We start from the raw sequence: 15,307 nt of genomic DNA, 5'->3' as shown, positions 1-15,307 counted from the left end.
TTTTTGTTGCAGTGATCTTAAACCTTCAGAGTCCACAGTGCTGTGTTACAGGAAGGCTCTGTTCCAGAACCACCCGACCTGGGCAGATCACTGCCCCCAGCTTACCAGCTGTCCACCCACCTACGGGACTGCTCTGAAAACTAAGGGAGATGACACAGGCAATGGACTCACACTCATGTCAAGTGTAGACACTACACACCCACAGAATGCTAAGGATCACAGCTATCATCAGGATAACCTACAAAGCTTTTAAAGACTGGATGCCTGACAAAAACTGTAAACTTAATAACATGATTAATAACAAATGATCCAGTACTGGGTTAAAAATGCAAGTAATTAATAACTAAGTACGTATACTTCAAACACTTCCCAAATATTCAAAAGAAACATATAATTTTCATAATACACAGAAAGCAAATGCCTTAACTCCTTCATGTCTAATAACATTTTCAAGAATATACTTCAAAAATAAACCATAAAACATCGCAAATTTCTTTAGTGCCTTTCCAGATTCACTGGCCTTAATTTTGCCATTCTTGACATTTCCAAAATAACAATTTAATGAAGGTTATAAAAAATTATCTTTAAAAACTGAAGTCAAGTTTGGCATAAAAGCACATGAATTATTCTATGAAGTCTACAAGGCCACCTTTGCCAAAACAGAATTAAAAACATATTTCAAAACACTTGAGGTCCTCAACATGAACCATGGTGAAGACACTGTCCACGGTGCTCTGGGCAAAACCCGCCTCTGAGTAAGACAAGCCCAGCTCCTCTACAAAGGAACTGTTCACAGGCTCACTTATTCAGCAACTCAGGTTTCAGATCTGTATTGTATTACTCTGGCAAATTAAAACAACATGTCTATTAATAAATATGTCTCATTATGTGGTTAAAAACAGTGCTCCATCAAAATAATTTAGTAGTACTACCTATAAAAAGAAAATGGTCACCAAAGCTTCAAATGAACTTACACATCACCATGAAAGAACCACACAACATATCTGCTACAAAAAGTTGCTACTGAGTAGATAAATTAATCCTAAGTGTTGGTAATCTTTAACATATATTCAATATCCTCATATTTTGTTTTTGCCATATGCAATTTTAAAAGTAGTATGCTCACATACTATTTGTAAGTATTAAAATCCCACGTTGTGCATGGCGGATCTTAGAATGCAAACACTAATCTGTGCAGTCTGTCTCTCTCAGGAGAGACAGTGACGCTAAGGGGGAGCACAGCCAAACAGCAGGAGAAAGCCCTCTCAGGATCAGTCGCTGGCCCTGTGCCGAGCTCACTCTTGGAAGGGGAGGCCTGGAAGGACAGACAAGCGCCAGAAGACAGAGCCCACATCAGCAACACACCTACGACCAGGTGACCCGGGATATCAGACACCAACGCTCAGAACTAGACACTGACCAGGAGGAAGTGGGCCAGGCCACAGCCAGAGTGAATCAGAGCAATGAACCTCCAGTCACCCTTCGGTTAGGCTGTAGCCAGTATCTCTCAACAGCAAAAATGTACATGCTTGCATCTTATTATTGATAACTACAAACTCAAACTTTGTCTTTTTCCAGGAATCATGTATGGATATGAGAGTTGGACCATAAAGAACGCTGACTGCGAAAAACTGATGCTTTTGAACTGGGGTGTTGGAGAGACTCTTGAGAGTCCCTTGGACTGCAAGGAGATCCAACCAGTCCATCCTAAAGGAAATCAGTCCTGAATTAGATAGACTGATTCTGAAGCTGAAACTCCAGTAATTTGGCCACCTGATGCGAGGAATTAACACACTGGGAAAAACCCTGATGCTGGGAAAGATTGAAGGCAGGAGGAGAAGGGGACAACAGAGGATGAGATGGTTGGATGGCTTCACCGTCTCGATGGACATGAGTTTGAGTAAGCTTTGGGAGATGGTGAAGGACAGGGAAGCCTGGCGTGCTGAAGTCCATGGGGTCACAAAGAGTATCAGACACGACTTAGCGACTGAACAACAACAGATGAAAACAGGTATTTATAAAAAATAAGTAAATATATGCAAAATAAGTGAATATGTGTTAAATCCTATCTATCAGAAGGAGTATTACGTTCGACTTTAAATGATACATATCTGTTAACTGTATAGCCCTAGTTCGAAAAAACCATGAATATAGACTTTAATATCTGCCTTAGAATACAAAAATGACTGAAACCAAAACTCTTAAAAGCAATCACCAAGTGTTCCAGGCAGCCGCTCACACTAACCCAGGAGGCCCTGGCCCCTCTCAGGTCCGCGATGAGGTCGGACGCTCTCCTGGATCCGCAGGCGCTGGAGCCTCGCAGCGGCGGCCGGCACGCAGGCGGTTCGAGCTTCCCGCGGGAACACCGCGCTGACAACAGTCCCATCCCTGCGGCAGTCACGCCTAAAGAGGGCCCATCTCGCCCAAGACTGTCTCTGATGAAACAGGAGGGACGATCAATCTTATCAGACGTGGACTCAAGTACCTCTGTCCGGCACCCTACTTGCTAAAATAGGAAGCGCGCATGAAGGACTCGGAGTCCAGCGAACGTCTGATGGAAAGCTGAGTGAACGCCGCTGTGGACCGAACAAGCCATTTTCTCACGGAAAACCACATCCACCTCGGAGAGCTGCGGGTGCACCCCGGCTTCTCCTGCCTTTTCTTAGAAACCAGGGAAGCGAGCCTCTTCCTTCAAGGGCCGCCTGTGGAAGGGCCGCCAGCGAACACGACACCTGAGCTTTGACAGGGACTCCGTGTTCCGAAAACGGGTCTCCACAGCCGCGCTTGCTGGTGGGGGTTTAGCAGCTAAGTCATGTCCAACTCTTGCGACCCTGTTGACTGCAGGCCGCCAGACTCCTGTCCATGAGATTCTCCAGGCAAGAACACTGGAAGGGGTTGCCGGTTCCTTCTCCAGGGAATCTTCCCGGCCCAGGGATGGAACCTGGGTCTCCTGCAGTGCAGGCAGATTCTTTACCAACTGAGCTACGAGGGAAGTTTCCCAATACTTAAGATTTTTCTAGTCAGTGCTGACATTAACAAATGGGCTATTTTTATATGGTTTAAAGAAATTTATCAACATATGGAAAAAATTCACATAACTCAGAGAACCAGTATTTTCCAAGTGGTCAATGCTTGATGGCACAAAATCACACGTGGGTACAAGACCCATTCAAAGTGCAAAACAGACAAATGGATGTTAACCTAACAGAATATGGAAAAAGATTTAAGACAATCTTCCAAAGAAGAATTAGTGCCAGAAACGGAAACACTTAGGCTCAAACGAGAAATCTTCATAAAACTGACTCTTACTTTTATTTCCCATGTCTCTTAGAAATAATCACCCCAATAATCCCCTCAAGTATTTGCCAACACAAAAACACATTACAGTGAAAAATGTAAGATAACCTAAGAACTCATTAAGAAGCTCATGGATAATAACGGTACACTATAAACTTATATAAAACCACGGTAGATTTTACAAGCTTTTTTCTGTAAATCTGGAGCACTCAGAAATTTATTCAGAAAATAATATCAACACCTACCTAAAAATAATGTCTCTGCAAGACATCTTCCCAAGGTCCAGAATGAAGTATGTATATGGAGAGAGGCATGCGCTTTTAAGAACACGGTGGTTTTTAAATATTTGATTGTACTGTTGCCCCCAGCCCATCTTCTCTACCAACCATGTAGAACTAGACCAAACTCAAAGCAAAATGGGGGAACTGGCAACCTCCAGCCTCCATATTAAAAGCTGGTAACAGCAGCACGAAAAGAGATGACAAGTTAGAAATTGTGCTGGGTCTCCTGCAAGACGCAGGAAATAAAAAGAATAGTAAGTCACCATGGAAAGTACCACTATTAGCCGACAAGCGTACAGAGAAAGTATGTTCTTTAAAGGAGCAAATGGTTTAAACTAGTGGAGAGCCGGAGCCTGACTTTCCTTGAACAGAACGTATGTGGAATGGAGCAAAAGAGAACCACCAAGCCGTGACTCAGAATACGGCAAACCCCCCAGACTTCTCGTGAGCAGACAACAGTGAGGCTGAGCGGTGAGTAGCCGGCCAGGCCCTCCACGCCGCTCTCAGGGTGGGCTGGGGTGGGGTGGGGGCTTCCAGGGAGCCAGGGGAGACCCGAGCCCGTGTGGAAGCCCCTGTCCTGCTGCTTGCACCGCCGTCGGGAGCAGAGACAGGCTCGACGGTGACGCGTCCTCCCCCAGCATGTGGGGCTGCGGGCCACACACATTTCCACCACTGTCCCAGGCATCATCAGGGTAACTGAGTGCGCCTGAAGCAAAACCAGCCGGGAAACTAAAGGCGACAGGAACATTGTGAACAAAAGCCAACAGACTCTACCTAACCTGGAAATCATTTTCACTGAAGAGGTCAGTTCAGTTTTAAGTTACATAAATATTGTTCGCGTCTATTTTATGTATAAAAGAGGAAAGCAAGGTTCTACCAAAATAACTGCTGGATTATCTATTAGTGTTTTCTGATATTACACTCAAGTTCAAGTCTGGCAAAACTGTTTATAAACAAATTAATCTATGCCACCAGAATAATAACCAACCACTAATAATAATGCTTTATATACTACAATTACTCAATCAAATCCCTATTGACATAACCCTAAACCTTTTTCTCTTAAACATCCCACCAACTTGGTATCATATCCTGGTTTTCTGTGAATCAAATTTTTTCATGAATATGAAAGAACCACTTCTGCTATTCAACTATTGCTGTTGTTCGGTTGTTAAATGGTGTCTCTTTGCAACTCCATGGACTGCAGCACGCCAGGCTTCCCTTTCCTTCACCATCTCCCAGAATTTGCTTAAACTCATGGCCACTGAGCTGGTGACGCCATCCAACCATCTCATCCTGTCACCCCCTTTTTCTCCTGCCCGCCATCTTTCCCAGCATCAGGGTCTTTTCCAGTGAATCGGCTCTTCACACGAGGTGGCCAAAGTGTTGGAGCTCAGTATTCTACTATTAACCGCAATCAAAATCTGACAATTCTAGAAATGCCTGTATTTACAACATTTACATTCCATTAAGTCCATAAACCGCATAAAGCAAAATTACTGCTTCGTTGGCAGGAAAACAGCAAAGTGAAGCTGGTTGAGATGCAGCTCCAATTCAAGGTAAGGAGACAATGGTGCCCTGACCTCACACCCACAAACACAAACCACAACCAATTACTACCGAAGGAAAAAAAATCTTTTTTAAAGGAATAGAGATACCTATAAATACTAAGAACACATCACTGGCAACTGCCTAGCTCATTACACACTAGTCACCAGATCTTCCAAAGTACCGAAGTTTAATAATACAACTGCTATTTCCAAAATAGTCTCAAATATAGTTAAGTTGTAATGATAAAGCATAGTTACAACCTAAGCATTAGTCCAAAGTATAGATTAAACTCTGTGCTTATTTGCTCAGTCATGTCCAACTCTTAGAGACCCCAGGGACTATAACCCGCCAGGCTCCTCTGTCCACGGGATTCTCCAGGCAAGAACACTGCAGTGGGTGGCCATGCCCTCCTCCAGAGGATCTTCCCAACCCAGGGACCAAACCCAGGTCTCCCACATTGCAGGCGGATTCTTCACCATCTGAGCCACCAGGGAAGCCCAGATTCAGTTCCAAATTATGCGATTACTACGACCTCATCTAAAGACTTCCTACTCTACCTCTACTGACAAACCACGAGTTATTTTTCACATGCACCTTTGGGTAGTCTGGGTAGTATGAAGCACCACATTCCTTCTCCAGACTAATCAGAGTATTAAAGTGTAACACATTTACCTTCAATAAAGAATACAGGGGTGTCCACAAAAATTCTAGGTTACCTTTTCCCCATCGATGCCAAAAAAAGGCAATGAACTGAATAAGTAATACACAAAACAAATATCTCACAAAAGTGAAGTGGTCAACTAGCTACCTAGCAAGGTTTCTGCATTCAGGTGTAAAGTTTACGCAAAAGAATAAGACATGAAACGACAAATATTTAACAGCCGAACAGACGATTTCACTGTTTTTAAAACGCACATATCTCTGTTTAGTCAAGAAAAAAGGTTCACAAAAAGGAAGCCATATTCAGCATTCTTTTCACAAAGTGTTTACTGAGCACATACCATGTGACAGACATAAAAGTGACATTTCAAACAATAAAACTCTAAGCTCTTGCCTTCATGCAATCAGAGAAGGATTCACACAAAACCAATGGCTATAACGACAAAATTAGGATAAGATAAACAACGGAACACCCAAACAACACGCAGACTTTTGGGTAGCCAGAGAAGCCCTCTTCTGAGGAAGTACAGAGATTAGCAACAAGAACTCTGCCACAATAAATAATCAGAAACCCCTAAAAGAAATGAAGGCTTAACATTAAAAATAAGACAAGGAAAGGCGGGACTAAGAAGCTCTTATAAGCATTATCATGCACTATAGCTCTCCATGGTAATCAAGATATTAATTCAGCTTAATATGAATTTCTTGGTGATAAAGCACCGACTCTAAGTTTAGATCATCAACTTTCATTTTAAATATAATTGGAGATGAAAAACACACAATGATAAAATATAATCTGTTTCTTCTTTGGAAGCCCTTCTACATACAAAGGTGAATATGAAGCAAACTTAACGAAGCTGATGTTAAAACATATTCTAATTTTCTTTAAAAGTGAGAGTAATCCAAAAAGCCAAGCTTATCGTCTCCCTAAACATAAACACCCCAGATCAGCAGTTAGCAATGCTGTCTGAAACCACCAGTTACAGACAGTCAATAGTTATGTAATTTGGTAACAGATACTGATCACTGTAACCCCTCCAAAACCGCTGTCAAAAGAAAACAAACCAACAACTACACTCGTATATGTACATAAAAAAGATTCTCCAAATATATAAATACATGGCTTACATCTTATTTTTACAAATCAAATTCTGAAATAAAGTTGCTCAGCATTTATTGACCATAATAAAGGCCAGAATGATGTTACATTCTTGCAAGAAAAATTATTTGTGATGGACAAATAGAGTGAAAATTCATCATTCCCCAGATATTAAAAAAAGTTCAGACAAAAAAGTTTAGATAAAGCAACTCGAATCCACTGGCTTTAAAATATTGATTTAGGGAATTATTAACTTTAGTTTACCTTCATGATAATGAAAAATACATGCTAAATGTGATGCTTAAACTTCTAAAGACCAGAATAAACATAAACATAACAGTATGCAAAGGTTCTCCAGAAAACAAAAAATGAAAGTGGAAACTAGGTACTAGATAATGTAAGAGCTAACAAAAAAGTATTTTAAAAAGCCAATTTATTTCATCAAGAAACACCTTCTAACATAATCCTGAAGGATCATTTCTAGAAATGTTCAGTCGTAAGTGGGGAGGTTGTTGTTTAGTTGCTAAGTCATGCCAGACACTTTCGCAACCCCATAGCTTGTAGCCCATCAGGCTCCTCTTTACATGGGACTCTCCAGGCAAGAACACTGGAGTGGGTTGCCACTTCTAAATGAAATATAGAACCATTTGCCTGAAATGTCCTTCAACTTTTTGCTTTGCTTCAACATCTGCACAGCAACTTTTCACCTGCAGAACAACCAGAAAAAACATAGTTCTCTGAATGACAGACCAGTTACTACTTTAAAAACTACTCACATAGTGTATCTTAGAAAGGAGAGAAAAAGTCTCAACCAAGTGCTTAAAAACAGAATTTAATAAAATCAACTGTGTTTCTGAGTCAGGATTTTTAAAAATGGCAATGCAATTCAGAATCCCAAAGAGTAAACTGTATTATCTATCACTAAACTGAAAAAAAATTCCTTTTCTCAACTAGACTTGGGAAATTTCTGAAAAAAATAATTATAAATAGGTGCATTCAAACAGAAAAACAAAACAACTATGTACCAAAATAATATTTTACACCTGAATTTTTTAAATCAGAATAAAGAAAAATGAACTCATTATTCTGAAAAGCAGCATAACCCTGAAGGCTAAACGACTGCACGTCACCTTTCAAAGACCTACTAATAAACCTATGAATGAACACAACTACGCATTATTAATTTGTTTACTAGCACCTAACTCGTAAAATCATTAGAGAAGATAAGTTGTGAACCAGAAGTAACTTATCATCAGTGTTCAAATTGGCAACCTGAACCTAGTAATTCATATTGGCATTCAACTACGGATTAAGACGAACGGCTCTGCCAGTGCGGACATAAGAAATGGATCTTCCCCCCCACCACGGGCAAAATCAAGAGGCTGAGACGCTGAAAGTCAAGTTTGCCCAAAACTATTAACTGGGATGTAATGATAAGGGATTCAATTTCATGAGAATGTTCAAATTGGTCCAACAGGACTGGGGCCCCAAAGACGGCATTTCAGTAAACAGTATTAACTTGTAATTACCTACGGGGACAAATCAGAAATAGATGCTACTGAAACCATTTCCTAAGAGGACAGGAGTCCCGGGTAAGGTGTCTCTCCCGCGGCTGGAGGATGGGCTCTCAGGGTCCCTCCCTGAGCCCTCCCCTCCAAGGCCCTCCCACACCTCTCCCAGACCAACGCACGGGGAGGAGACCTGTTTAAAAAACAGAAAACTGCTGGGAATTCTTTCAGCCTCTTTGCCACAAACAACTACCATTGTCCCAGGCCGAAGGCGAGTGAGATTTCCTCCTTTTCCAGGAGCACGCCCAGGGCGGGCTACCCCCAGCCAGGCCCGGAGCCACCGTGCGCGCCCCGCCCTGCGCCCCCCGCCCCTCCCCTCCCCTCCCTCCCTAAACCCCCCCACCCCGCCCCCACCCGATCGCCCCGACCCCCTCCCCTCCCCCTCCCGACCCTCGCCCTCCCCCTCCCCCCGCCCCTCTCCCGGCCCAGCCCCCCTCCCCCAGACCCGGCCCGCGGCCGCGCGCACGGCCGGCGCGGGGAGGGGCGCCCGCCCGTCCACCTGAGCGCCGGCAGCGAATGGGAGGGACCGCCTCTCCGCGGAGTTCAATTCCGGGCCGCGTTATCAGCGGGGCCGAACGGTCGGAACAACTTCCCCGACATTGGCTGTGCGCGCCCGGCCGCCGAGCCCGGCGCCGAGCCCCGCGGCCGGCCACACGCCCGCGCGCCCCGGGGACAAAGGTCCTTCGGGCGGAGACCCCGCCAACCGCGTCCCCGCCGCGCCCCCCGCCCCCGCCCCGCGCCCCGCGTCCCCCGGTCCGGGCGCCCCCCGCCCCGCGCAGGTGAGCGCGCCCCGCCCGCGCCCGCGGCCCGCACCTCGGTGGGCTGGCTGATCTCGAACAGGTCCAGCCGGTTGGCGTTCCAGTGCTGGATGATGTCGGCCAGCTTCCGCCGCTCCTCGTCGCGGCCGCCCGCCGACATCCTCTGGCCGCGGGGTCGGCCCGGCCGAGGGGCCGCGCGCCGGGGTCGGCGGGCCCGGCTCGCCGCCTGTCCGCCTCGGCCCCGCCGGCCGGAGCCCCGTGCTCCCGGCTCCGCGCCCCCCGCGCGCCCTGCGCCCCGGCCCGGCCGCCTCGGCTCTCTGCTCCGCGGGCTGTTCGGCCGCGTCCGCCGGCCCCGCGTCCGCCGCCGGCCGGTGTGAGTGCGCCCCGAGCGCCCGCCCCGCGCCGCCCCGCCCGCCGTGCGCGCCCCCGCCCGCGCCGCCCCTCCCGCCCGCGCCGCCGGCCTCCGCGAGGTGCTGCTGCTGCGCGCGCGCCGGGCGGGGCTGGTCCCGGCGGGCGGCTGGGTCCGACCGCCGCGCCGGGCGCGGACCGTGCTGGATGCGGAGGCGGGTACCGGGTTCAGACGGCCGGGCCGGGTTTAGGTGGTACCGGCTTCGGACCGACGGTCCCGCGTCAGATGAGCGGACCGGGTTCGGACGGTACCGGGTTTGGACCGGCGGTAGCAGGTCCTACCGGGGGATGGGTGGGTGGGGTTCGGAGGGACAGTACCAGGTCCGCTTGGGAGGCCGGGTTCGGACGGTATTGGGTTCAGACGGGCTGGCTGGGTCCGTATGCTGATGTGTTGAGTCGGCCGGCCTCGGGTCGGGCTAGTGGGTGGAGTTCGGATGGACGGTGCCAGGTCCTCCAGGCGGGCCGGGTTCGGCCAGGCGCGCTGGGCTGTCGAGGCCCCAGGGCTAGGACGCTCGGAGCCCCTGTGCGCGTTGACCACACGGGCTCCGCAGCGCCCGACCGGGCCAGCTCCGGGGTGACCCTGTCCGCCCCGCCCGGGGCTGGGCCCCCTCGCCCGTGTTTGTCCCACGGTGTCCTCCACGTGTGGACCGGGAAACCCCTCCTCTCCCAGCACAGGCTTCCAGCCACGGGGGAGGGGGGTCCCCGAGGTGCCCCCGCGGGGAGATGCTGCCTGTCCACTGCGCGGGCGCCTCTCAGGCTCCCGGTGTCCGTGCAGACTCCACATTCATTTCAGTAGCAAGTTTTGTCCATTTTAGGAATGTTTATTTCATTAGGGGTTTTTAATTGCCTCTCCCCCGTGCCCCACCCCCCCGTCCCCTTTAAAAAAAAAAAAAAATTGGCTGCAGAACACCTTCCAGCAGACAGATCTCCGTGCAGCGCTCGGCCAGGTAAAACCAGCCTCCTGCCTTATGTGTGGGAACAAAAAGCCCTCGTGTCTGAAATACCACGCCAAGTGATGAAAACAGCGAGCTGCGTTTGACAGAGCCTCTTTATTTGTGTCATTACTTTGTCTTTTGCAGCGTGGAGACGATTTTCCTCTCCACCAATTGGATTTCTTCTTTTCTGGGAAAGAGGAGAATTCTACCATCCCTGCTGGGTTTTGTCTTCAGCTCTCTTTTCTGCAGCACTGGTATAGTTCAGCTTCATAAGGAGGCTTTTCAGCAGAGAAGCCTGCGGTGTTGAACCAGTGCCACGGGGGGATGAATTCTTCAATAGATCTCTGGCCTCCTTTCTCAAAATTAAAATGTGGTGACTTGCAGAAAAGCATATGTGTATAAACAGCACATCCCTGTTCCGACATTCTGTTCCTTTATGCCTTTTAGTTCTTGTGCTTCTTTATAGACTCAAGTCGTTTTCTGTTTTGAGATTTTGTTTTTTTGTTTGTTGTGGTGAACATCACAGTGTCCATACAGCTCAAAACTGTCCAGCTAGGTTGCACGCTTGCCATGTGGGTCATCAGCTATATTGTCAGCTGAATCCTAACAGTAAGAGCTTTATTCCTGACGATGCTGTTAGCAAGGATCACTTGGCTGTTAGAGCAAAAAAAAAAAAAAAAAGAAAGAGTTTGCAAAGCTGGCAGTTAGGTTGCTGGTGTCTGAAATAAGTACACGTGGAAAATTTAGTATTGCTGGAAAATAAAAATGGGCTCCCTGTAGTGTTGTTTTTGTAATAAAAATATAAAGCATACATGAAATGCCTACAGTTTGATGCAGAGAAGGCTCTAAAAGCTCATTATTATTTTTTTGACTCATTAAAAATCCCCGTTGGTGTTATGAGTGTATGAGCATATAACTCCTCTGTCCATGGGATTCTCCAGGCAGGGATACTGGACTGAGTTGCCATTTCCTTCTCTCGGGGATCTTCCTGACCCAGGGATCAAACCCGTGTTTTCTGCTTTGGCAGGAGGATTCTTTACTGTCTGAGCCACCAGGTAAGCCCATACAGTTCGCAGAAGGTCCCAACCAATGTTAGTTTCTTGACAAAGGTTTAAAAGCGAGGTGAAACCCTTAGAATACCTATGATTCTTAAATTGTGTGTGTGTGTGTGTGAGTTGCTCAGTCGTGTCCGACTCTTTGCAACCCCCTGTCAGTCTCCTCTGTCCCTGGGTTTTTACAGGCAAGAATACTGGAGTGGGTTGTCATTTCCTTCTCCAGAGGATCTTCCTGAACCAGGGATCAAACCCTGGTCTCCTGCATTGCAGGCAGGTTCTTTACTGTTTGAGCTACAGGGAAGTTCTCAAATCATGAAGATGCCTATCTATTTAGGCCGTGAAAATTTAAAGATAACATATTCTTCTACTAGTTGTTATTGTTCAAGGCCCAAGAAAATGTGCTGAGCCATATGTTAATTTAGATACCACATTATAAGAATAATAAGTAGACATGCCATCCATCTTCTGTTCTCATTGCACTACTGAGTTCTGATACATTTTGGAAATCATATGTAAGTGCTATTCAAGAGATGCTATATGAAAATTAAGTTGTGTGGGGTTTATGATTAATCCTGCCATGTAGATAAGCACTGAGGTATGGAATGAGAGACCAGACTGAAGCTAAACAACTCTGCACTGGATGAGGGTGAAAAGATTTTTTAATCTGAGTCTATTTTTTAAAATTAAATTTCCAATTTATATATTTACCTTTTGGTTTCCTTTTTAAGTATTATTTTTAGCTACATTTTAAGAAAATTAAGAGCTTCTGTTTAAGTCAGCACTGACCTACCAATAATTCTAAATATCTGTAAAGCAAATCTACATAAAGCCTTGCAGTTTCATATCTTATAAATATATAAGGATAAATACATAATGATAATTTTAAAATTCTGGTTAAGCTCTGAACATTTACAAATATTTTTTGAAACATGAAAACCATGTTCTGAGACCAACCAAATGAAATGAACCTGTTCCTGCCCCAGTTTTCACAGGTTCTGGAAAAGAGAAAATGACAGGGAGACGATCAGGAGCTTAATCCATCTCAGAAGGAAAATATGATACAAATATATTAACTATATATATCAACTATATTTAGTGACCTATGGGTCATTTTCCAGCCACCAATAAATTTCATATTTCAGTAAATTAACCAAATTGAAAATATTTCATCCTGTAATTGTACTAAGCATCACATAAGCTTTCTCTTGGATATATCAATTCAGAGGATCATCTTTAAGCAAAAAGTAAAGGGGTATAATAAAGGATCAAATAGGAGAATTTCTAGGGTAGACCACCTTCCTTAGTAGCCTAAAGCAAGTAAAAGATAATTTAATTTGCTAATCTAAAAGTTAAATAACCAAACTCTTTCTTTGCCTAACCCATGGCTAGGAAGGTCAGTGTGGTTAATTCAGTTTAAAAAAGATTCCAGAGGATTAGGTCTCAAGAAATAAAAGTAGGGTATGTGTTACTTTACTGGGTAAATGGAGAAATGTATACTTACACTTGAAAGAAATATACTTTATACTCTCTTCATTATATTCCAATGTTCCTGATATTTAGTTAAATTTTAGATTATGTAGATTTCAAAGAGCAGAGCCATAAAAAGCCCTTAAAATGAGAATTTAATCTTACTTATTTAAAAATATGTATACATACATATATATATTATTACTAACTCAAACTTCCGTGGTGTGTGTTCTCTAGCATTTTGTAAACTAAAGATAATGCTGAAACAAACAGATTTATCTAAAACAGATAAATAAGGTATTTACACTGCGTGTAAAGAAAATGGCCCGTGTGTGTGTGTCTGTGTGTGTGTGTTAGATTGTGTCCGTGTGTGTGTGTCTGTGTGTGTCCGTGTGTGTGAGTGTCTGTGTGTCTGTGTGTGGTGGTAGATGGAGAATTCACCCCATGAGCACCGCTCACTCCCCGCTGTGATGTGCTGTAGAGTGAGGCCACACGGCCACCCCCGGTGACCAGGCCTGTCTTGCAGTTCCTGAGTCCGCCCCCACTCCCAGCGCCGAGGCAGCGCAGAGGTCTGCGTGCAGTGGGTGTCGGGCCCTCATGCCGACTGCTGAGCCTGGCACCCGGTGGGCCGCCAGCTCACAGCATCCGCAGCGGCCGGCCAGCGCCCCAGGGCCGGCGCTCGAGCAAGGGGTCTGCAGCAGGCAGTGTCCTCAGCCTGGAGGTCTCCATCCCTGGAGTTTTCCATCAGCCTTTCCTATTCTCATGAATGGAGCTGGGTGAGGAGAGTGCCTCATTCCTAAAATTGAGGTCTTGAGTTCCTGAGCAGCTTCTGTAGGAGTCCGTCACCCGACTGTCATTGATACAACAAAGCAAAAGAAAGTGTAGGAGACCTTACGGAAACTAGGTTCTACGATGAACTAAATGCAATAAACCTGACTCCTGCAGCAGTTTTCACAGGCTCCAGAAAACAGTGTCAGGAAAAAGATCAGTGACTTAAGAGACCTAAGAAGGCAGATGGTACAGACATGTTAACTGTTACTCTGTGTCTCATACCATGTTCTGCTAGAAAACGGGTATTTACATATTGCATATATATATATATATATACACACACATATAATACTTACAGATATAAATATATAAACTTTTACATGTTATATGTAATTTTATAATATATGCTGAGGTATGGAATATGTATGATTTTGCTGGAAAACATGATTTTGTTTGTTATTCTTTATTGAAGTATCCCTGGATATGCTTCCCTGGGCTTCCCCAGGGGCTTAGCAGTAAAGAATCCACCTGCACTGAGGAGGCACAGGAGATGCAGGTTCGATCCTTGAGCGGGGAAGATCCCCCTGGAGGAGGGCGTGGCGACCCACTCCAGTGTTCTTGCCCGGAGAATCCCATGGACAGAAGAGCCTGGCGGGCTACGGTCCATGCAGTTGACAGAGTCTGACACGACTGAGCGACTGAGCACCGAGATATGATGTTGTGTGTAAGTGGGATCGCGTGGTATTCCTCTTTCTCTTTCTCACTTCTCTTGGTCTGACGTCTCTAGTTGCGTCCAAGTTGCTGCAAATGGCATCGCTTCATTCTTTTCACGTCTGAGTAGTAGTCCGTTGTATGTATGTACTGCCCCTTCTTTATCCATCCATGTGTCGATGGGCATTTAGATTGTTTCCATGTCTTGGCTGTTGTGGACAGTGCTGCTGTGAACATAGGGTCAACGTGCCTCTTTTTAATTACAGTTTTCTCTGGGCAGATCTCCAGGGGTGGGACTGCTGGGTCACACGGTAACTCGAGTTTTCTGAGGACCCTCCATACGGGTTTCCCCACTGGCTGCACCAACGTACATTCCCATTAGCAATGTAGGACAGTGCCCTTTCCTCCACACCCTCTCCAGCACTTGTTATCTGTAGACTTTTTAGTGATGGCCATTCTGGTTGGTGTGAGGTGGTACCTCATTGTAGTTTTAATTTGCATTTCTCAAGTAATTAGTGATGTTGAGCATCTTTTCATGTGCCTACTGGCCATCTACATGTCTTTGGAGAAATGTCTGTTAAGGTCTTCTGCCCATTTTTCAATTGAGTTGTTGGGTTTTGGTTTAGTGGGATGAGCTGTTTGTGTATTTTGAAGAGTCAGCCCTTGCCTGTCATGTCATTTGCAAATATTTTCTCTTATTCCATCGGTCATCTTTTTGGCTTTTTTTTTTTTAGTTGTTGGAAAAC

The 15,307-nt window shown here is 45.7% G+C and overlaps 1 protein-coding gene across 4 annotated transcripts in view; it reads right to left on the bottom strand.

Annotated features, from left to right (window-relative positions):
* Window positions 1-9,589, bottom strand: part of AFDN (afadin, adherens junction formation factor) — a 121,386-nt gene extending 111,797 nt beyond the window's left edge. For 3 of the 4 annotated variants that reach the window (XM_043457435.1, XM_043457436.1, XM_043457437.1), the window contains exon 1: window positions 9,270-9,587. In XM_043457435.1, coding sequence (XP_043313370.1) covers window positions 9,270-9,374 — 105 coding nt within the window. In that variant the 5' untranslated portion in view covers window positions 9,375-9,587. Of the gene's footprint in view, window positions 1-9,269 lie in introns of all 4 variants that reach the window. The other variant, XM_043457438.1, reaches the window with a different exon arrangement.
* Between the last annotated feature and the right edge of the window lie 5,718 nt (window positions 9,590-15,307).

This window comes from Cervus canadensis, chromosome 33 (assembly GCF_019320065.1).
Source record: "Cervus canadensis isolate Bull #8, Minnesota chromosome 33, ASM1932006v1, whole genome shotgun sequence".
Taxonomy (NCBI): Eukaryota; Metazoa; Chordata; class Mammalia; order Artiodactyla; family Cervidae; genus Cervus; species Cervus canadensis.
Note: the sequence above shows the minus strand (reverse complement) of the source record. Positions and strands in the feature narration are given on the sequence as shown.